At 44.0% G+C, this 23,814-nt stretch overlaps 1 protein-coding gene across 1 annotated transcript in view; it reads right to left on the reverse strand.

The window, feature by feature from the left end:
• Positions 1 to 23,814, reverse strand: part of roraa (RAR-related orphan receptor A, paralog a) — a 181,416-nt gene that overhangs the window by 45,866 nt on the left and 111,736 nt on the right. The window contains exon 2 of the mRNA XM_085779119.1: positions 9,390 to 9,419. Coding sequence (XP_085635245.1) covers positions 9,390 to 9,419 — 30 coding nt within the window. The remainder of the gene's footprint in view (positions 1 to 9,389; positions 9,420 to 23,814) is intronic.

A 23,814-nucleotide genomic window follows, 5' to 3' on the forward strand; every position in this document is an offset into this window, starting at 1 on the left:
TGGTTTATCAGATGAAAAGGCAGCGGTAAAGAGAAGATCTACGACACCGCTGGAGTGCTATAATATAACTCACGGAGCAGATTTTCAATAGATCAATAGAAATCAGATTCAACAATGAATTGCACTGCATCTCTTTTGTGTGAGGCTGCCCTTGGGGACAGAAAGGAAAGGGATAGGAGGATAGAGAGAGAAGGAGTGAAAGTGAACGAGGAGGGGAGATTATCGCAGGCATGGCAGCCTGTGTGAGAGGCTTAGCCTGGCTAGGCAGGGAGGTGGAACCCTGTGAATTCTAATGAACTGGCAAGACTCCCCCAAAAACCACCTCCATCTCCATGGCATGAGGGCGACAGGAGGGAAGGAGGAGGTGATTAGGAAGGCGCAGCCCCTCCACTGCAAACCAAACAGAGCAGGTCATTTTCCCTGTGATAATTATGGCTATAACCAGGCATGAGGGATTGGTAATGGACCTGCTTATTCTTCATGCCCTGCAAAGGCAACCACTGAGCCTGTCAAGGGGAAAAGCATGATGATGTGTTTTTTTTTTTCTGTTAGGTGACTCTGTTAAGACTTGCGATGGCTGTTGAAAAGGGCAGCAGGGGATCTTGGCCTTTGAGGGAGAAGTTAACGAATGAACTTCATTATTGAGGAGCATACCAGGGAGACCCCCCGGAGTGTGTGATGTATTACCTAGCGTCAAACTTACACACTCCCCCAACATCACCAATATAGCCCGACATCAGCTCTGGGGGGAGGGCGGGTGTGTAAACTAAAATAGTTAACCTTCTGGCTCGAGGCTAGAAGAAAACAGAGACAACAAACTACAATGTACAACATTTTCTTCATTAAGGTTTTTTCCATTTACAAAAAGAAACAAAATCTATTTTAAAACTTACAAAATGACTCCATATTTTCTCTGCTTTTAGTCTGAACAATTTGACCATTATTCTCTTTCCTGAAACACCAAAGTGAGTAATGAGTCCGTGCCCTTTCCTGTGACTGCACAGCGCAGAAACCCTCACAAGAAAACGGTTTTAGCTTAAACTAACATATATTTAATGTTCTCCCTGGTACTCCATGTGATGCAGTTGGTCCAGTGAGGCAGTCCAGATCAACGCCATGAAGATTACTCTCATTTATTAAAAAGCAGCCCTGTTCAAGCATGAAAGTAACTTTTCCTAAGTTGTATGAGCTTTGTGAAAACAAGCGGCCCACCAGAGGGACTAATGTTTTCCTCAAGATTGAGGGAGATCTTCAGGCTATATGTGCGACGTGCACCACTTAGCCTTCCCCCTTCCTGTCTTCCGCCGGGCCTGGATGGAGTTTCTCTATGGTGGACAGCACGAAGGAGCTCTTTTACTGAGCGCACTCTCAACACTTTTTACTCTTGACTTATGAGGATGCCACGGGTGCAGGGGAGTGATTCATCACTGGGTGTGCTCCTCTCGCACCCTCACACATTAGTAATGTGGTCCGCTGAGGAGGAGTCCTGTCATCAGTCTGTACCTGGACCCTCTGAACAAGGTAGGTCAACAGGAGGCAGCAGCGGCTGGCCCACTTTTAGTCTTTCACAGCACCTTTAAGTTTCCTCCAGCTCTGCCACAACTGAGCCTGACGGACACACTAAGACCGGCCTGGTCAAGGGGAGACACTGCCTCGCGACTGTAACTGGTGTACTCACTATTATCTGTTGACTCAGTGAAGCCTGTCCTCCCAGTGCTCTACAGCAGGGAAAACAACATTTGGTGAGTTAAAATTAAAGTGAGAAGCAGTGCAACACTTTGACAATACTGGTCTAAACAGAAAATAAAATAAAATAGAAAAACAAACCAAAAAAATGATTCATAGTTTGGATAAAAGTTCCCAGACCTATCCATCTGAAAGTGCCCGAGGGAATTTCATCACAAGACTCCTTAGTCTTCTGTAATACAGCTGCAACAAAATAAGTGGCAAACACATGATTGTCTGTTTTTTTTCTCACTACATACAGAGCCACTGTAAGTTAGTCATAAGCCTTTGACCTTAACATTGCAGGTAATGCACATTTAAATACCTACCTCAGTATTCATGTTTGTCATTTTACTTGTGAAGATTAGGTGTAAAAAGGCTATTTGAAACCAAAACACAGGATTAAGGGATAATGCTGCTCTGTGTCTTGTGAGTCGACCTTGATTCTGTAATCCAGCACAATACTGGAGAACAGCATATTTCTCTCTCTTGTACATTCAACACTCTCACTGTAGAACAGCTCACTCTGATGTAATGGCATAAAGCATAATGGCACCACGCTGAAAGAGGAAGTAATCTGAATTAAGAGGAACTTCATTGTAAAATCTATGTAGTAGAACTGGAAATAGTATTACATGAGTTGTACAGTGGGGGGAAAAAAAAAACATATAATTGGCAGTACCTTTACATTTATTAGCCATAAAAAGGAGGCGGGCGCTCGGCTGACAACGTCATTACAGGTTGGGAAATGAATAAATAAATAAATAAGTGAATTGATTTGAATTACGTAGAGCTGCACTTTAATGACCAGGGTGAGGAATGAACTTGATCTTTACATTGAACTAACCCACAGTCAGCCACAGCATTATTAAGCACTGTGCCACTTAATCAGAGAGGACGCCAATTTAGCAAGGAGCTAACTATGCAGGGGGGACGCTCCGTGGCAGCTAACACATTAAACAGCATTGTGTCACCTGACTCACGTGCAGGTACGTGGGTATACGCGCGCCCCCCCCCCCCTCTTCTACCCAATCTGCCTTATTTCCCTGACTCCATAACTCCTTTCCTGTTTTTTTTTCCTCTCTTCTTTCTCCTCACCGTGCCGCAGACACAGTAGAATCAAAACCTGCCTTTGATGTCTGGGATCCTATAATGCTGAGCAGTAGAAATCCGCATGCCTGTTATCTGTAGAATCTTAATGATGATGGCTAACTTCACAATGGGTTAACCACATCCCTCTGTTCTCGCACTGCACACCCACAGAAACACAAATTAATAGCAACGGGGGGAAAAAAAAACAGCTTTTTCTCTAATAAAGCAGATTCAACAAAATGCGCACAATGCGATCAGCACAAATGTCAATGTATAATATCACCGAAAGCTTTTGTGAGCACTTCTGCTTTCTTCTCTGTAGATGTAACTTTTTTTTTTCCTACTTTACCATCTGCACAGAATGACATTATTTGTCGGAAAAGTATGATCCTCAGTTCAAATGGATCTGATACCGTTTCAGTAAACACGTGACACTCGGCATGCAAACAGCCTGGTTTGTTGTGTTTTTGTCCCAACATATTTTTCTACTTTGATACGCTGGAGCGATCGCTATTGATCTTGAAATGGGGATCACAGGATATTTCAAAAGACTGATATTTATCGGGGACATCTTCTTCGCTGCATGGTTTATTCAACAACATTCTTCTCACCAATTTAGGAGTTTAATTGGAAATGTTAATTTTACTGCCTTTATTCATGCATGACATTGCATCAGAATTTTCATATCCTAAAAAAATCCTTACGATAGGTTTTTTTTTTGGTGGTGGTGGTGGGGGAGGGCATGCACACTATACAGGATGATAAGCTCTGAGCACAAGAGGACAGTCTATGTGAAAGGCTGCGACTGAGGAACTTGATGATGGCGTACGGACATTTAATTATGGTCCCCATCTTAAAGCTTCCCCATCAGCATCAGTCAGGATCATATCTGGAGGAGCTCTATGACCTCCGCCTCCGTCGCCCTCCATGAATCAAACCTTTCATTACATGCTGACACTCTTGTCCTGTGCTGAATGCGTGTACACCATGGGAAAGTGATGATGAGGCATCGGAAACCTGATGAGTGACGGATAACCTGCGCTTGTGCAAAAGGCTTGGCCGCCTGTTTTATGCCGCAGCGAGCGCGAGGCCGGTCCTTGCCCTCCCAGCCATGCCAACTGCTTCGCCTGGCAGACACCACCATCTCAGCACCAGCACCACCCCCACCCCACCCCACCCCCACCCGGCTCCCTGGCCCCTTCTCACCTGAGGCGGCAGACAGCCGGCAGAAAAGAAATCGCCCACAGCAGATGGGGCCACTTACTTTGGCTGGCCCATCCACGCATTGTGTCCTTGTCACATGTCACTTATTCTTGTTTTCTGGTCTGACAACACCTCAAGACAGGGCCTTTTTAGCATCGGGTGAAACACAAAAGGGAAAAGGGTGAGGAAAAGCTGACGAGGCCTCTCTTCGCTTCGGCTAAAACTCTTTGAAAGAGCCAGCACCAAGAGAAGAACCAGATTAAGAGCCAACAAAAGCAGAGCACCCCCAGCCCAACAAAAAGCTGTCGTGCACCCCTTACAGTCCCCCTTCACCACTCCCCTCCTTATGAAACACAGTGGACCCCCAGGACGCGATAAAAAGAAGCGTCCTCACCCACAGAAACTTATGCAAAGAAAGTGCATTTCAAAGGCCATTTGCAATTTTATAAAATGGCAGACATAATGCTTTACTGAAAAATGAGGACCTGCCATATTGTGTTGGAGAGAGAAAAGTGTGGCAGGAGAGGAAAAATGGAGAAAAATCATGCTGGCCTGGTTTACGACAAATAGATAGCTCTATTGATTTCCCTTTTACAGTGACTGTCCATCCCTCACTGTTGTGATTACACTGACCTATTTCAGAAAAAAAAAAATAGCCGTCTATTATAGATTAAACCCAAATGTCCAGAAAGAAAATACTCTTTTTGTGGAACAAACAGAGTAAGATGAAACATAACCTACAGTACAGAGGGGGGAAAAGATTGTGTCAATTTAAGCGTTCAATGTTGCTGTGGGAGAAGAGGAAACAACGAGTTCTAGTACCCTGCTGAGAATCAAATAACTTTCCACAGAAAGAGCAGCTGTGCTTAGTGGGGCCCTGCGTTGTCAATTTCAATTCTCACAAAAAAAAGGCAACAACAATAAAATAATTGCAATATTGCTCAACTAACATTTAAACATAATAATGCCAATTTTGCAGACATCGAATGGTGTTTTGCAAGAACAACAGAGCATAACATATTTGATAATAATCTGATGTACTGTATGTGCTACTGTATTATGTTTTCTTTTTTTCTTCTTCTTTTTTTTACCCTAATACACTACAGCCGAGCTCAGTGTTGTATGCTTTGTGCTGATGATTCCTCTGCGTCTGTGTTTATTGCTGTGTGTGCTCGTCCTGCTCCACTATGTCTGCGCCGCGCGTCTCACTAGACTATCTCTCTGCGCGTATAGCTCAGGGGACTCTGGCTGGCTGATCTTCATTATCAGCCCTAGCTTAACAATGTACTGGATGCACTTCCCACATGAGTGCAACTAACAAATCCCCACAGAGCTGAATCAAGGCAACAATGTGATGAAATACCTTCAAACAACCACTGAGCATGGAACACTGAGCTATGCAGAGACAACTCACACTGCCCCGGGCGATTCCACAGGAGTGCGCCTGTTGCCAAGCAAAATTAGACAGCAACTGGGACATATTATTCTCCTAAATTGGCAATGTACAGCACTATTAAGGACCATAAATCTCATGTTTGATTAAGTGAGAACACCTCAACTCGCAGAGCCGATGCATTAGCAATGTACGAGTCGCAAAATCCAAGCCGGGTGTGCCATGTCATTTAGAGGCAACGCAGATGCTTCACACGGGTAAAAGCTGTCATCATGGCATGTAAACACAGAGAGCATTATTGGGATTAATAATGCTGCTACACCCCCCCACCACCCCAAACATACACCAGACTACTTTTATGAGAAATTTCAAATTCGCAAAGGCATGGAATCTACAAACTCTGGCTTCATAACTTTGAGTGAGTATAATCTCGCTGTAACTTTGAACTCTGTTTTTCTAAAACAGTGCAGAAGAATCTAAATCATCTTGCTCCTTTAAAACAGATTGGCTGTACCATTACTATGTGAGTGCAGATCTCTGATGAGCGGGGGCTCAGTGCAAGCTGCTAGCAAATAAATGAAGATGCAGCAGCGAGGCCATGTTTCTCAATCAGTGTAAGGAGTCTGTCACCAGAATGGAGATAAATATAGTGTGAAAAATCTGGGACTCTCTACAGCGTATCTGTAAGACTGAGGAGAGGAAGCCTCGTCTGTCTCCTCTCCTCCTTTCCCGGAGTTACATTTATACTACTGCCTCCCTCTGGCCACTCCACTCCCAATCTAAACTCAGATACACACTACACATACTACACATTAATAAGGGGGATTTGCAGAATACGAGAAAAGAGCTGTGAAATGTAATAGAATCAAATACTTTACAACACAGCATGAATAAGAGTGACTAAAGGTACAAATTTACCAAAAAAATAAACATTTTGATGTTTCTGTTTTTATTATACAATTCTAAGGTTTTTCTGTCCTTTGGATATGAAGGCAGACTGCATAATTTATCTTTTATGTTTAGTCTAATCCAAAAAAAAAACAAAAAACAAACATACAACTTCATGTGGATATGTGAGCCTTTGTTTTGTTGCGTATCATAGTCTGAGCAGTCGGCACACAATCAGTATATTGTGCATCTACAGCTGCAAAAGAGAGAGGGAGGATTAGCTCGAGGTAATCAGGAGATCTGCTCTGTTCGGGGAAGAGCATCCTGGCTACATGACCTGCCTGTGTGTGTGTGTGTGTGTGTGTGTGTGTGTGTGTGTGTGTGTGTGTGTGTGTGTGTGTATGTGTGTGTTGCTAGCGCTCTGCTATCCGAGCTGTGAGACAGAGCCCCAGACTGCTGATGTTAGATTAGAGGTGAGACGTCTAATCTCAGAGTAATGAGCTGCTGCATCTGATCCTCCGCTCCACACCATCTCTCTCAACAGGTCCAAACAGAAATTCATCTCGTTGCTACGAGGCCCTGACGACGTAGGAGAAAGTGACGGCACATACGGTATCTCGGGCCCACCAACAAAGTAGGAAGCAGAGGGAAAAGGGAAGGAAAAACTACAATATCAAAAACATTAACTCTCGATCTTTTTTTACCGTCACATCTTTTTGACAGGGGCAGTTCTAGAGATAGAAAGATCAACTGCTTTGGAAAGTCCAAGAAGCGTCTGTAAGACTGACAGGGAAACGTACAGGAAAACCACAGCTGACTTGGTGCTGAGAATTATAGCCTTGTGGTGAAAGAAAGTGCCGGTGAGGGGCCGCCCCTCATAGACGATGAAGAAAGAAGGCAGAGAGAGACGGAGGGTGCTGCTTCAGACAGTAAATCTACATAAGAGGTCATCACAGTCATTGGCACAATGATAAAAGTATCTGTTTTCATCTAGAATACTTCACCTTCTGATGGCTCAATGATTAGACCAGTTGAGTGGATGGAAGAGGGATGTGGAGGGAGAGGAGAGGAGGAGAGGAGGAGAGGAGAGGAGAGGAGAGGAGAGGAGAGGAGAGGAGAGGAGAGGAGAGGAGAGGAGAGGAGAGGAGAGGAGAGGAGAGGAGAGGAGAGTCTGCCAGTGAACAGCTGCCCCTGTAATTTATATTGATGAGGGGACTGGCATGGCGGGGAGCTTCCAGCAGTTTGATCACTCAGGCAGAGTGGGGAGTTAGTCAGAGACATGGCCCATCCCTGTGGTCTGGGTTGGACTGGGAAGACCTTCTAAACACACACACACACACAGGCGCGCTCACACACACACACGTTTGCACAAGTATACACATACAAGCGAGACTGCCAAGCTCACATTACCAGCAGCACCGTGGACTGGTGTAGTGGGGAAACCAATGTTTTCACTCTGCGAGTAGAAATAGATCTACAGGCCGACTATAACCATGTAGGGCAGAGTGGTGTCCCTCATTATTACTCCGGCAGCCATATAATCACCAGGCTCCTCTGAAAAAGACCCTTCCCTACACATTCTCAATGACCATTAACCGGCCCTTGAACTACTTCATGTGCACACAGCTCTGACGAGATCCTACAGCCGCTTCCTGTCTGCGAGGCACACCAATCAACTACTTGTTAAGGGGCTTTACTTTGATTTCCTCACATGGACAAGATTTGAATATTTCTCACTGAATTGAGACGGCGTTAGTCCAGTCTCTGCCCAGGGCTTTGAACCCAAGACTCCTAAATCATGCTCTTTGATATGAGCCCCCTTCCGGTGTAGAGGTGCTTAGCGCCGCACTAATTAAGATAGCGGGGCGGTGGATGGTCGGTCAAAGCGTTTCTTTTCTACCTTGAAGATATCCTGACACAAACACGAACATTCGCGCACACACACACACACACACACATCAAAAAATACCATACCCCCTCCAGATAAGCAAATAGCTTAACACACAATCATGCTGCTGTTTTGACGGCGCTGTTTGAGTAAGGTAGAGATGTCTAGCGTAAAAGATCATATCCTCTGCCCCGCTGTCTGATGTAAGAAAGAGCCGGGGTGTTTTACAGGGTGAGATGCAGCCTCTCCCAATCTGAAACACTCCGACCGCTCTTACAGAAAAGCCCTCTGGCCTTCCCTCTCCACAAGTTTCATCAGAGTGATCAGAGCGAACGGATAGCCTTCAGGGCTAGTTTCTTCCATTCACACAGTGGGGTACGAACACACACGCACAGATGTACACACACACACGCAACACAGACACACTGCGGCGCGCTACACAAAAGCGTTTTTACATGCCTTTTCGATTGCACTTCATGCGTGTCAAAACAGAGTACAAATCTCTTGGAAATCATTGATTTCTACAGGTTTGACTGTTCATCAATTCTTCATGAGCAGACAGAAATTGAAAAGGCAGTGATGGTTAGTAAAGGCAAAGCCTGCGTGCTATTGTTGTAGGCAGCGCACAAAGAAGCTTTGCATCTCACATGTGAGACATGTGTCACAGTCTGCGTCTACATCTTTCAATATCAGTGATATGATCTGTACTTGAAGACTACAAACTGGTAGTTAATGCAGCCTCAGAGGTTACAAACCACCACACAACACCACATCCGTGTTGTTCAGCTGCAAGGCCTTGCAGAAAACAAAGAGGTGCTTCAGCTCTCTGTCTTGCTTCTACTGTGCATGATTATCAAGCAGTCATAAGACTGCATAGCGTTTTAATTTCCTCTCTGGGGTTATCATCATATTCTCTCCAGGATGGAGACGGAGTAATACGCAATAGTGAAAGTGGATGGCAAAGATCTAAATGAAGGTACTGATTTATTACAATACCACTAAGGCAATAATATGTTTATACTGTAGGCAATGATGGGAAAAAAAACACAAAACATACAAACAGAATTATCTTATCATCTCTACTGTCTATGAGGTTTTGAGAGGGTTTATCTTCACATTAGCTAGAGGATTTATCTTTGAAGGAAATGCCATTTTGAACTCTGAAATAAGAAGTTGAGTAATAAAAATCTTTGTACTCACAGGTGTGTGTCTTCTTTGTTACTGAGATACCTGGAAAGAGAAAACAAACAAATAATGAAAAATAAAACAACTGTAAAATATTCAGCACAGACCACGATTTAAATTCACACAGAGCGCTGCTTATGGCTGACTGATAGTGATGACGGCGATGAAGACGGAGACCCTGTGGTCCAACAGACTGTCACCGTCCAAGGTTACCGAGGTGGCAGGCCCGGAGATAATTATGTGTGTAGACTGGTGTCTGACCTACAGCCATGCTACATCAACATCCACGACAAGGTGGTTGAAACTCTCCCCTCTGCGGGCACTGAATGAAAATTTATACTAAAACAAACAACATTTGGAATGCTAATGTGTTGAGCAGCCACACTGATTGGGCCTGAGCAAATGACTAAGGCTGTAGCCAAGAGCGGGATGGAGGCACTTTGACCTCCATGTTAGTTAGTTGATGCTTTATTTAAACAGGTAGTCTCAGTGAGATCAGGACGTCTGCTCAAGAGAGGCCACAAACAAAAATCATATAGGAAAACCAAAGGGCAAAAGAGTGATTCAAACATAAATCAACTGACTCATTTCATTTGCATATGTATTTTCATGTATGTAGAACGCATTAAATTAAGCGTAGGGTATGGAAAGTTAAAAACATACAAGATCACAGACACAATATGCACCCTTTTAAAAAATGATGGACATCCAAAATTCTTATTTAATATCCAGTAAGAGGTGAATGTATCACCACAATGTGCCAAAGTGCATTATGACACAAACTATCTAGAGCTTTTATGGTTTCCTATAAACTGTATCCTCAAAATTCAGTCAAGAATTTGTCTCTAAACAAAAATGTCCTAAACTGGCCAAGGATCTTCACACGAACACTTTTTTTTTTTTTTGAAATCTTTATCTTTTTTTATCTTTATGTTTTATATTTGCATCAAAAGGTGGATTGGTACATGTTGAGAGGCACAGATAATATCATAAATGCATGTAAGTGTAGGATCAAGCAGTGCTGCTTGGCATTAAATGAACACTGAGTTCATACTGACCAATTCCTTGTGAGGTCAACATGGGTCTAAGAGAAAATGTATAGTGGCATTGGGAGAAGAGATTAGCTGAACTATAGATGAGATAAAAGCAGGGGTGATGTGCTGTAGCTGCAAATTACTATCAAACAAGTGACCAGTGACCAGCGTGAGTCAGACTCGGCTGACGCTGAGGTGGAGCCGGGCTGCCCTCTCGCTCACGCTTGCCCTTCCTCGCCCCTTCGGGTGTCAACTCATTGCATGAGCCACTTCGGTTCTTTGCTGTGGCTCCGGCTGCTTCTCCTGTCTGCAACATTGGTCTAATGCCCCAGGAGCCTGACGCGGACGGGCGTACAGCCAGCCGTGGTCCCCAGCGGCCCACTGGATGCTCATGCTTTGCAGGGCGAGAGCACACTAATAGATCCCACTTGTCATGCGGAAGCAATGGCTAATTTTTCTACAGCTTGCATTTGAAACTCGAGGGACGGCGAGCTGACATGATTCAATAACTCTCTGTGAAAAAAGGCGTCTGGCCGAAGATAACAATGTTTCAGACACGTTTGAGGGGAAACGAGTCAAAGAGCAACTAGGGGGAAAACAAATAAGCCCTTCAAGCCTCCTATAGACATACACAGAGAAACATAGAACTCATATCAACGCCACTGAGCAGAAAGAGGGAAAACAGTCACCTAGGGGCCGGCAGTCTGTGATGGAGCTCTACAATTGTTCCAGCGCTCGGGGCCAAAAGCGTCTGCTCTGTCCAACTGTGACATTACGCAAGGAGAAAATAAACAGCAATCCAGTCTTAATTCTACACTTCAATCAAGTGACATGGAAGCCAACAAGAGCTGATGGTCCATTAAAGAATAGCGGTGTCAAGGTGTGGCGGCAAAACAAGGCAGCTGTAAAAAAGCCAGTATTAAGCAGTTAACTGGCTCTTTGTTTTGATGGATAAGACAAGTTGTCACACCATGTAAGGAGCACGACTGGTGCGCTTTGTGGAAACTGCAGGAGGAAATAGCAAAGAGGCCGTTTTTTCCTGGCTTCTTGTCAGACCTTACAATTCTAATACAAACACATAAAACAGACATCGTCAGACTGTTAAACAGGAGTCTGGTAACATTTAGACACGACTCATTATGCAATCTACATCTACTTTATTTGATAGAAACCGTACCACACACACAGATGCTGACAATACAACAACACCACCAACAAAAAAAGAGTTATGCCTGTCTTCTTGTGAAGTGTTAACCGATGTGCCTTTTCCTGACCAGAGATCTTCGAGTTGTAAACAACCCCTTTGCTGTGCAAAAAAGAAAATGTTTATGACAGAGGAAGTGAAAGAAACACAAGTCAGTTTGGGGGTGTGCGTACAGTGCATGTGAGTGCTTTCGCCCAAGATCAGCCACAGCAACCACACTGCTGTCACTGGTTCCTTCACTGATAAAGTCAAGAAGTAACAGTCGATACGGCTCTTCATTATCAACAAGATGCAGAAATGAGCTGAGTCTTCTCTAATCTTCAATCAAGATTTATCAATTAATACATTTTAATAATTAAAGTTGACTTGATGAATTCTTTTTATTCATCCTGATACTAAGTAAAATTTCTGTTGCCCCTCTATAGTGAACATATTAAATCTCAAATGCCTCATGAAATCTATTTAAGGAGGGGTATTTACTGTAAAGGTACTCTGGGGAATTTCCTGTGTAAACAAACACTGTTTTGTTTACTGGACTTTAGAAGTTTCTCACTACAAAGAATTGTGAGTATCCTTGGGGCCTTAAAAATAAATGTTAAATGCATTTATTAACTTGTGAAAATGTGCTATTTGTTTTTGACACTTTCATTGTTTAAGCTGTCCAGCAGTTGCCTTCTTCCCTTATTTTTAGTTGCACACTGGTGGTACCTGTTATGGTGCGTTACCAGGCAACAGCTGTCAATACGTGATAGCCACGGCTCCTCCGTCAGCAGAAAATATACAGCATCACACCCCGTGCTTGTATAGTAGAGTACATGTGTAGACTCATGTGCATGCTTGGGGCGACAGCTCAACACATCATATCTCTACAGTGCCACTCTTGGTCAAAAACTGCACAGCAGGTTTGGTACTAATGTAACAAAACCAGATGCACATAAAGAGATAAAACACACACACACACAAAAAAAAAAACAACAACATCATACATTGTATGTGCTGGAAGTCCAAGAAACACAGAAACAGCCTGCACAGCCACAGCTTGCGGTTGCTGAATCAGTGAGTGTCTAATAAAGGGCATGACCAACTGTCTCCCACTCACTGAATCCCACACAATTATTAACATGAAAACTATTCTCTTCATTAACATCTTCTTAGGTGCAGAGCGAAAACAGTTACTGTATTTTTTTTTTTTTAATTTGTTTTTGTTTCTTTTTCGCAGCAGAGGCTCCTTCAGCCCGTTGCTATGCAGGTTAGAGGAAACAGGAGGGGTGGATAGTGGGCCCACTTCCTCCTCTATGTGTCATTCAGAGCCCTGTGATTGGAGGTGGCAAGGCAAAGGGGCCACAAAGCCAATGAATGAGTCAGGCAGTGAGAAAGAAGGAGTTAGCTCTGGGCACTGACATTGGCAATGCCTGCCAGCTCATGTCTTCTCCACTGGATGGCAGGTTCAGAGGTCAGTCTGGAGGTGAAGCTCTCCTTGGCTGACAAACAGGCTGCTATAAACATGCTTACAGCTTGAGGGCCACCTTTTAATACCATCGATGTGCTTTGTAGGCATTTATTCATAGTAAGTATTAACTGAAATTGAAGTGGAAAGGCAAGCCCGTTGTCTGTATGAAGTTGCAGCTGAATTCTAATTTCTACATTACCATTTGTCACAGTGGAAGGAGGGACAGTTGTCACCATGTGGCCTTTGATCAGTCATATTTTCCCTTGCATCGGTAAACAATTCAGCACATGTTCTCATGAGACGTTGCTTATGCTATGGAGGAAAAGAGGCACTGTGCAGGCGACTGGTGGTTAACCTGCACCACATCTATCTGCAGGGGGGGCACACATCCTGTAAACATGCCACTTAGACAGGAGGAGAGTGAGTCTGGGGTTTGGCAGCCAGCGCTGCAGCCGGCTGTGGAGCGCCGTGCCATCGCCGGCGACTCAAAGTGACAGCACTGTAATGAAGTCTGAGGCACACGGCAGGCTGTACGTCATAATTTCAGGTTCCTTAAAGCCTGACAGGGAATGATTATCATGGATGGTTATTGTCACCCTGCCTCCCTGGGAGACGAGGCGTGCTCTGGGGTTGTTGCACCGTGACATTCAAAGTTACAGTCTCCTTCATATAATGGAGCTGTCCTCTCAGCGCGCTAATGGGAGCGATCCATTTAACCTGTGCCAGAAACACACAGACGAGGAAGTTCCTAATGCGAGGCCTCTCCCGTGGGGACGTCACACTCCCCCCCTGGCTGCTCCCTTCCTGCTGCTTGATTCATTGACTGGCGCTCCTCACTTATCCTCATTCACTGTTCAGTCTGGGGAGACAGGGAGGTTCGCTTCCTGCCGCCTGCTCCACATGCCACTGCTGCACGTCCGCTGCACACAAGGACACAGCCGGTGCAACAGACCCAGCTGCAGGAAGCGCCGGTGAGGGCCCAGGGAGGGACGGGCTAAGACACCTACTGGAATCACGGCTCAGTACCACAGGCCTTGGGAATGCTACAAGTACACACACAGTTAATAAGGCCTCTTAGCTAGAAAAAGAAGGCTTGGTTATTGTTCCGTCTTAATGACAGCGGTTGTGTAGGACTGTTAATTTTAGGCTACTCCTGAGGTTGCTAGTTAATGACACTGGCTTAGCTGTGGTCATCGCAAGAATGATAGATGCAGCCACGTTCAGTAGTCCATCTTTTGACTGCTGCCGCCTGCCCGACTGATAAATTGCTGCTACATTCCTGAGAGAAAATAATTAGAAACAATTAATGTGTTTCTCCTCTTAGCCATCACAAACCTCCAAATGCAGCCCCCCAGTTGTTTAGGAGACATGTTTTGTTGTGATTTATTGAGCTGTACATGTAAGAAATTCGTACGAATTCAAGCATGAAGACAACTAGAATTATTCAGTGGGTGACTTGTTTAGATAGTGTTTCAGCATACATTTATTAAAATAAAGAAGGGAAAAAAACCTCTCAAAAGTAAAGCAGTGGATCAGGCAGTAAAAAGTACCACCAAAATACAAAGATATAATGCAAGGTTGCTCTTGCATTAATGCTCATCTCATCAAAAGTCATAAAATAAGAAGGATGAGCTGATTCAAGGATCTCGGTGCTGTTCTAACTCGAGCAGTCTTTGTGAAGGCCAACTTTCATACACAAAGTCATTTAAACAATCATCCCTTTTGCTTTGACACACTTAGCCTTATTAGCTATTATACTGCTATAAACTATACATGCAAAAATTTAATGATTAAAAAAGCACAATGATTCTAATCAGCTGCCCCCTAATATACTAAAACACTTAATCCATGGAGAGGCCAACTCTCTGGGGAGGCTCAAGAGAAAAATGACTTCTCTGTCTCCAGGCGCTGTTATTTCTGGTCATTTCTAATTGGTTTTAACTAAAAGCAACCACTCCGAGACTCCACAGGTTACTTCAATGCATCGCTATGGAATTGTCTGCAAATAGAAGATATACATCCAAATTAGTTTTAGAGGACACCACAATTGTCTTTCAGAAGACGAAAGGAGAAAGGTCAGGAAAAAATAAAAAGGATACATGCCTTAGTGGGAAAAGGCAAGAAGTTGGAAGATCCCAGCGGACAAGCGATGTTATCAGGGTGACCCTGAGATCATAGAAGCCCTGGCTGACTGGAGGTACCGTGTCTCACGCATCTCGCCCCCTACAAATGTCTCCAAGACTGATGTACTATGTCTCTCCCAGTGCAGTTCTGCATTGCTGGGCCCACGAGTCTCCAGGTGAGTCCTCAGTGCTGTTTGGTGGCTCGTGAATTATACATTGCAGCAGAGGAACTGACGTGGCCCAGGAGGGCCGAGAAACAGCAGGCATGGCTGGGAGGCAGATTGAAGACTCTGACGGAATTTTAATTGTACCGCAGGGAACCGCGCGATAAGTGCTATTGTTATTGGTAAGACACTCCTGCACAGGTTTACTCAGCTGAGAGCATAAAAAATGACAAGCTCACACAAAAAAAAACGACTCTGTTGTACAGCGTCCAAAACTCTAACATGGCACCGACAACCTCGCTGTTAATGACTATTGTGAGACAAGTGGTTCACATCACATCGCTGTTGTAGCTACTAATGCTCACCGCTGTGCTCAGTGTGTAACCTGCTCAAGAGGACAGTGAAAGTTGGCTATGGCAAAGGAAGCAAAAAAAATCAGGAAACATCTAAAAACCAAACAAGGAACTGCTCCATCGAAAACCACTGAGGCATTCCACCGAGTTATTTTGTTGCGTAATTCAGTGCAGGAGTGAAGGTGAAAAGCCAAAATGTTCGGGTTTCTGCTGCTCTGATGTTGTTCACTCTGATCCTGGCTCTAGCTGGACTATACAGTAATTCTCCTCTGAGTGTGAGCTGGTCCCGCGGGGCCTGACGGATGCAGGAAGGCCCTGGGCGCTGGTCAAAGTGAGGCCAGGGGCACAGGCAGGCCTCTGTGTACTCTTTGCGCTGGCAGTTCCCAGCCCAGCGGTAATCTCCCAGTGATCCAGCCTCAACCACACATGAAACCCAATAGCCTTTCAGCCCGCACCATAAATAAAGACAAACCGCATTCAGCAGACCACCCTGGCTTACGTTGCTGTAACTGAACTACACGGAACAGCAGTCTGCATGGGCCACCGCCGGCTGTGTTTATACACTCACTTATATATATATATGTATATACATAAAGGCTTTAACTAAATAGATTTTAAATTGATACTCTTCCAGGGGAGGACCTATTTCAAGTGTTGTAATTACACAAAAATATAATCTAGACCTTTCTGTGTTTTTCTATCTACAGAATGTATACAGAAAAATGCATCACAATTTCCATTATTACAATGTGGAGGTTAGAGGTTGGTCTACCTCGCTACTAGACAACAGTTATGTTCCCCAGTGACAACACTTGTGAATTTCTACTCACATTACAATATATTACCTTAGCCCAACACAGCCAGGTTGAAATCTAAAGGGGGAATACAATTACCCACAGCTCCTCAGGCATACACTCCAGTTATGCACTTTTTACAATAATGGGTTGTAAGAGTTATACAGTTGGCCAATAGAGATGTTCCCCCTTGGGCTAACCTACTCAGAAGAGCTTAAATATTCAAGATGCGCAGCATACCGCAGTTGAATAAAGACAATCTCAGATCTACGGGCTCCTTGTTTTCACTGATTTTGTTTTTCTATCTTAGGTTTCTATGTACAGATGATTCGCAGGCTACTCCTCTACTCAAGGAGACCACAGCTGTAGGCTGTCGTTGCCAAATATGTCATTTTAAGAAATGAGGTGTTGCTCAAGAGTTGTTCTTTCAGCTCACCTGCCCAAACTCAAATTGCACATTATATCATCTCAAGAGAGTAGCAGTTGCGGGACGGGAAAAGGAGGGATTAGGGTAGGTGAGTTGATGTGAGCTCAGATAGCTGGCAGTCTGTTACCAGAGCTGTCCAGGTCCATCAATGGACAGCCCATGCAAGCTTAGTTGTATGATCACCTGGGGGGTGGGGGTCGAGTGGGAGGGGGACTAGAGCTCTGATGACAAACTAATGTCAGCTAATATCAGCTCTATAAAGGCTGACTCAGAAATATATTGGTACTGTTTCATTACCATCACTCATTCAGTCTCAATTCTCATCCGGTAAAGTACAGTACAGCAGGCACTTGTCTAATGAACAAGGGTCTATGGGGAAGGATCACTCCATGTGAGTGTGTTGGAAGTCAAGGTCCCACAACAGTGGACTCGTGGCTCTGCTGATAAGGACTTGGCTGTAATTGCTCAAAAGGGAGGGAACTGCAGCCCCATTAGGTCTGGTCTTAGCACTTGCCAATAAGCCAAACTGCCCCTCTGAAGCCTCCCATGTAATGAAAACTTCCTCTGAGATGAATTACATGTCTGTCAATCCACTAATTAATATCATGGACTTGTCTTTTTTGCCTCTCCGCAGTAACGAACTGAGTCAGAGAGACAGGGATTGAGGTATTTCTGAGCACTGGAAGACATAAAGGAAGGAAAAGCAGAGGCAAACTAGCAAGCGTAGCTGCTACTGTGATTCACTGCAGTCATGGTCGGCACTTAGTGCAGCATCTATTTTTCATGTATTTCATAATTAAAACCTGCGAGTTCTGTAAGCCCTCCATGCTCCATGCAGATCAAAGGTAGTCCTATTAGCAGGGAGTTCATCAGTGGAGCCACTCTTCCATTTCCAGGCAACAGAGCCATGCTTAAAGCACAAATACCCTGTAATTACACACATGTGTGATAACGGGACGGCCACGGAGCTGGACTATGATTAATAGAACACAGATCACAGTTTCCTCCTCCTTTTTCAAAGCTAACACAACAGAGGACTTTACACACGAGGATAATCCATGCGTAGCAGATAAAGAGGTTGATGAAAGACTGAATACATATTTCACACATCGCCTCTTGTGGTGCAGGTGGAGTGTGCTTCAGTTTGTTGCCTTCTCCCTCCCCGCTGCATTCTCTATGTAAATGTAATCGGAGGATAACACAGGATAAAGCTCTGCAGAGCAGAGACATGATGCCTCCATTCTGCAGGGATAGAGGGATACAAACGTACCTCACATGGTGTAATCAACAGAGTGAGCTGTCTTGCGTTATTTATTTGTCCCATTGACTCCTGGGTAACTTGACGCCACAGGGCGCGCTGTCAAGACAGTGAGAGATATTTTCCACCAACACTGTAACTAGACAGCTGATAAACACGGGGATTCTATCTGTTCTCTGCTTTGAAATAACACGGTATATGTGGTTCTGAGCCTTTTTGGCTTGTGGTACTTTCAAACAAAGCAGTTTGCTTGAGACATTTCCTCACAGGGTGCATCGTTATCAAAGTTGAAGTTTCAAACTTCAACCAAAGTGTGTGTGCATTCTTTTTTTTAAAGATAAATGAGCTACAGTAAGTACTGTACAGATTAGACTAATTTTTAAAACATTAAACATACTTTGGTGAGGGAGGAATACACCATTTGGTGTCCAATAACATACAGTTCACAGCAATGATACACATTTAGTAGCGCTAATATTTCCAGTGAGACTTTCCATGATTGATTTTTTTTTTGGTACTAACTTTAAATTTTGATGCCGTAAAAGTAAAAGTAGCAAAAACATAGTTGACAATGCAAATAATTCCAAATAAATTATTCTAAAAAATAATTTTACAAACTTGAAAGTTAAATTTTGTTGTTATAGCTAACCTACAAAGTGTAACTGATCAATACAACTCTTAAATTACACTGAAAAAGTTTTCTTTTTTTAAAGAAAAGAAAAGAAAGAAACCTCAACTGAAGTCGAGCAGAAGATGGCAGCATGAAGTTGAAATAAACACCACTGGCACCTTTGCCTAATCACCAGCAATAATAAAACTCAAAACAGTGAGACCATATAGTGATTTAAAGCGTATACACTGTTTATATCTAGTAAATCTGCAGACTGTATCTTGCTACTACAAAGCTTCCTACTCTCCATGGGGTTATTCTTATGCTGTTGCATGACAATGTCAATGAAAGAACTCGTGGTGAAGTCATATGAAAGAGGAACTATAATTAGCCATACTAGCACTTGCACACTCATAGGCGTATAGCAGCCGAGTTGTTTATTCTCCCTTTCTTACTGAAAGCATAACAAACTCTCCGCTCCGGAGCCAAGTTAACAGTAGGGAGCAAACCGCTGAACCTCCTGCAGGCTCATGAGGTCAGTTACAGTTCATGCTACGATTGCCCCACACTAACAAGTGGACAAGGTAACAGGAAGGGCTGTTGGTTTATCGAGGAGGAAGATGACAATCCTAATATACTTTTCTAGTGTTACATGATAAAAATGTGGCATTTGTCCAGAAGGCACGGCGAGATAACACGTCCTACAGCCTGGCCAGGTTACAGAGAGGACAGACGCGGGGCAGAGGTTTTGTACTTTACACAAGGGAAACATCCAATCAGCATCAGCGATCGCAGCGCTACGCTATACAACAAAGGCTGCTGTTATCTTTCCCAGTGGTGTTAAATCGGGGGTTTGTGGAATACTGCTCGTTCCAATAAACATTTTTTCTTTTTCTTTTTTTTTGATCTACATTTCATGCAACTGTGACCACTGTGACACAGTCGGCTAGACATGTGCTGCAGTATGAAGAAGAGCATACACATTTAACGCACACGTACCCAAACAGACATCTGCAACATATGCACAGACGGCCCCGCTGACTGTCACCGCTATCACAGAGTGGAGAGGGGTCTGAGGTTGAGGCTAGGACCGCATCTATACTGCAAGCCATACATTCTCAGCAATATGAAAGCTTGCAGCCGTGGCCAGCAGTAATAATTAATAGCATAGTCTATAAGCATTCCATTAGGTGCAAGCAGCTGTCATAAACATCTTAATTAATTTACAAAGCAAGCAACTGGGGAATTATGGCGACGTAAAAATCTGCTTCCCTCTGCCGCTCCATAGCACTGGAACAGATCGGGCTTTTAAATTTTTAAACATGCCTTTCATGTTCTCTAGAGCACTAAAAAGCCTTTGAACAGTCAGCTTGTTAGGAGATGCACCTAGCAGCCCAATACCTACGGGTCGTCTTGCTATTCTTTTTATACAGTGACAAGAGGTTTTGGGCTTCTCTTTGCTGCTCCAGCTTGACTCAAGGAATCTATCTCCTCCCGTGTAGCTCTCGGCCCTCCCTCGTCTCTTTCTTTGTCACGGTGACATAACTGCACTGCACTGTTTTTCTGTCAAACACGCCACCCGAGCTCTGCGTCCATCTTTTTTTTTTTTTTTCCAGTTTGCTTACAGCGTGTTACTACTGTATAGGAGGGAAGAGGACAAACATTTACAGTCAAGCTACCGATGAGATAACAGTTTTCCTGAATTCCCAGTCAAGAGATTTCATCTGAAATATGACGATTCAACAACAGGAAAAACAAGGCTGAGAGAGTGAGAGGCTGAACCCTCCCACTGTGTGCCTTACGTAAGAGGGACATCCTCCTGAGGAACGGGGATGGGAATTGATAACATTGTACTTATAATGATGGCATTGTTGAATTCTTAATCGATTCCCTTAACATATCCTGATATATTTCCTGTGTGGAAAAATAATAGACTGAGAGACAGACAGACAGACAATCCACACAGGTTTTCAGCATCAACTGTTTATCCTTCTGACAACAGGCTGTAGCCCGAGAGCGAGCTGGAGCTCTGCAGCCATAGTCTGTCTGTTGTCATCTAAAATTGATGAAATGAAAGAATATTTGTACATGCAGCGTTCATTTGATTTTACATTTTCTTAGTCAAAGAAAAAAAGTGCTGCCTGCATGGACAGAATGCTATCACAACGCAAGATATTTACAGTTTATAACGGATGACCTGCCCAGTTGGGAAGCGGTGGCACTCGTGCGCGGAGGGCAAATACATGGCTGTCTGTTCCTGGTGTTTCTAACCTTTCTTGAAATTATCATTTTACAGACATTACAGTGTTTTCCCACAGGTTTGCGGTGGTGGGTGTGCGGCGGCGGTGGGTGTGCGTGCCCATGTGACCAATATGCATGCAGACATTTGTGTGGTTTAGGAGGCAGAGTGTGTGCTGTGTAACACGGGTTATTTTCTGTACCAACAATTTCCAGATGTCCCACAAACGTCTCACATGCAGACCATCGGTAGACGTTGTTCCCTAAACACCTTACATGGAGGCTATCAGTACACACTAACTGGTCAGTTGCACACAGACAAGCCACTAGCACCCAAACTAGTTACTGAGGGGCAGAGATTCGCACTATTTTCAACTTTTGTCATGAAATGAAACCCCACTTTGGGACCTCATCTTCCTCCGCACAGTGACTCCCTTTTGCCAACAGTGTACAGTAGACGGAGGGTTGCTCAGTCAGTTGTTGATTCCCAGGCCTGCTGGGGGAACTGGATGTTGCCGCCGAGGGACAAGGCTGCCAGCCTTGCACCGTGCTGTAATCTGGACGGTGTAGTGCCAAAGCAAAGGTCAGAGTGTTGTGGTAAAAACTCTCTTCCTTACCTGCTCTCACTCAGAGGGCAAGATTAGACTGGCCACTCCATTATAGGAGAAAGGCTTAAGAGCATTTCCACTTTCAGACCCAGGATATCAGCAGCTTCTGACACTAAGCAGGGCTGACCTATCATTTTGGAGGGGGGTTGAGTGGAGGGTATCAGCTGTCTGCCCAGCAATACAGTTAAGTCTGGGCTAAAATCATTTTTTCTGACAACTACAGTCCCTTCAAAGAAATCAAGCGCACTCTCCGAGACAACGGTGCATGTGTGATTATTCTATTAAGAAACAGGGCCAACACCTCCCCGTGTCGTTAATATATATGCATTTGCTATCTGCAATTATGAGTCAGTTTAACTATGCATTACATCCACAGTATGCCATTTACCAAGCGGACATTGAATTTTAATGTGCCCATTACTCTCTGATGATAGCCAGGCATCACATATCCCTTTTTTCTCACTCCCATTCTAACCTGTCTCTTCCTCCCCATCTCTCTCCATTTCAGCCCATGCCATATTTGCTTAACCCAGCCAGTGTGACAGCACTCAATGCTAAAGCACTCCCAAGGCAGATGATCAAAGTCAGCAGTCAATTCACATTACAATGCATTGATTTGATGTTTCCTAACCTCCCAGGCCTTTCTCTAATGCTGCCAAGGACCTTCAGGATATTTCACAGCGTACCTCCTTTCCCAGCTTTTCTCTGTCTGTCTCCCTCTCTCTCTTTCTGTATGTGTATGTGTATGTGTATGTGTATGTGTATGTGTATGTGTGTGTGTGTGTGTGTGTGTGTGTGTGTGTGTGTGTGTGTGTGTGTGTGTGTGTGTGTGTGTGTGTGTGTGTGTGTGTGTATACAGTGTCTGCAACTGAAATGTGGTTGACAGAGATGTTTCTTTGGTCATGTTCGCATATGATTTGAGTCTATATTCGGTCTAGTTAAAAAAGCATTCAGTTTAAAATTAACAGAGCTGACTGGAAGCCCAGCAGTGGGCTGACTACTTCAAAACCACCCTCTTTTTTACAATGTAATTATTGCCCTTCAGTCACCTGCTGTTTCAAATATTGTTTTAGAGTAAATCACCCCCTCGTTCTCATATACCACACTTCGTTTGCTCCTCATCTCTTATTCATTTCCAATTCTTTATTGAGTTGGCTTCTATGCTTTAGTGACTGCCATTTCCCTCTGAGGGGATGTTCAGAGCACTTCCATGTTTTATTCAATTATGAAAACCTAATATGGTGGAAAGGTGTGCATATAGCGCTCACTCATAACCATGCATTATTTCACACATATTTATTCGGCCTCTCTTTTGTTGGGTGGCAGAGAATTGAAGGAGCAGTCTTAATAGATGTTTGCCCTTTTGTTTCTGTCCTTGACCTTCAGGGTTAATAAGGGCCACAGACAGGAAGAGACGTGGAGTTACCGCATCCATGTATAACAACTGAATCTATTGCATCTACCTTGTTTTTACAGGGAAGAGAGTTACTTTGGGTTTTTTTTTTTTTTTTTTCCCACTCAGAGGTTGTCAAAATGTGTAAGCATCACGGCCATGGCACAGTGACACACTGACCTACAAGCACAAAGGAGAACTTTGTCTGCCTTGATAAACACACACACACACACATACACATACACAGAAAGAGCAAAGGAGAAGAGAAGGAGAGAGAGTGCAAAAAAAAGAGAAAGGAGGAGAGATAAATAAGAGCTATTGATTTATGTAAGAGCGGCATTCCTTAAACAGCATTAGTCATCATGGTTGTGTGCAGCAAGCTGGCTCTTTAATTATTCCTTCGAAGCCAGACAAACTCAGCGCTGCGTGAAGAGCGCCTATTGATTTCTGCCAGGCAGATGGGACACACTTACTTATAGCAATTCACAGACCGTGTGGATGATCAGACAGACAGAGATGGTACTTACCTGCTATTCAATCTACAGAGCAACAACAGAGCAACTGTTAAGGCTGCCCGTTAGGGAGGCCAGGCGGACTCAACAGCACTTTAGGTCAGACTACAGAGGGAAGGCAACCTGTTGTTTCACGGCTGTAGGACTGTAGCTGACAGGTGAGTTGCACCTGTTGTGCATAGAATGATTATGGGATGTGATTTGTGTTTTGATGAGGCGCATACGATAATGCCACAACTAACACTGTTTACACTGACTATTAATAATTACAT

The sequence above is a fragment of the Trachurus japonicus genome, chromosome 6 (assembly GCF_045865225.1).
Source record: "Trachurus japonicus isolate A0001 chromosome 6, Traja_1.0".
Lineage (NCBI taxonomy): Eukaryota > Metazoa > Chordata > Actinopteri > Carangiformes > Carangidae > Trachurus > Trachurus japonicus.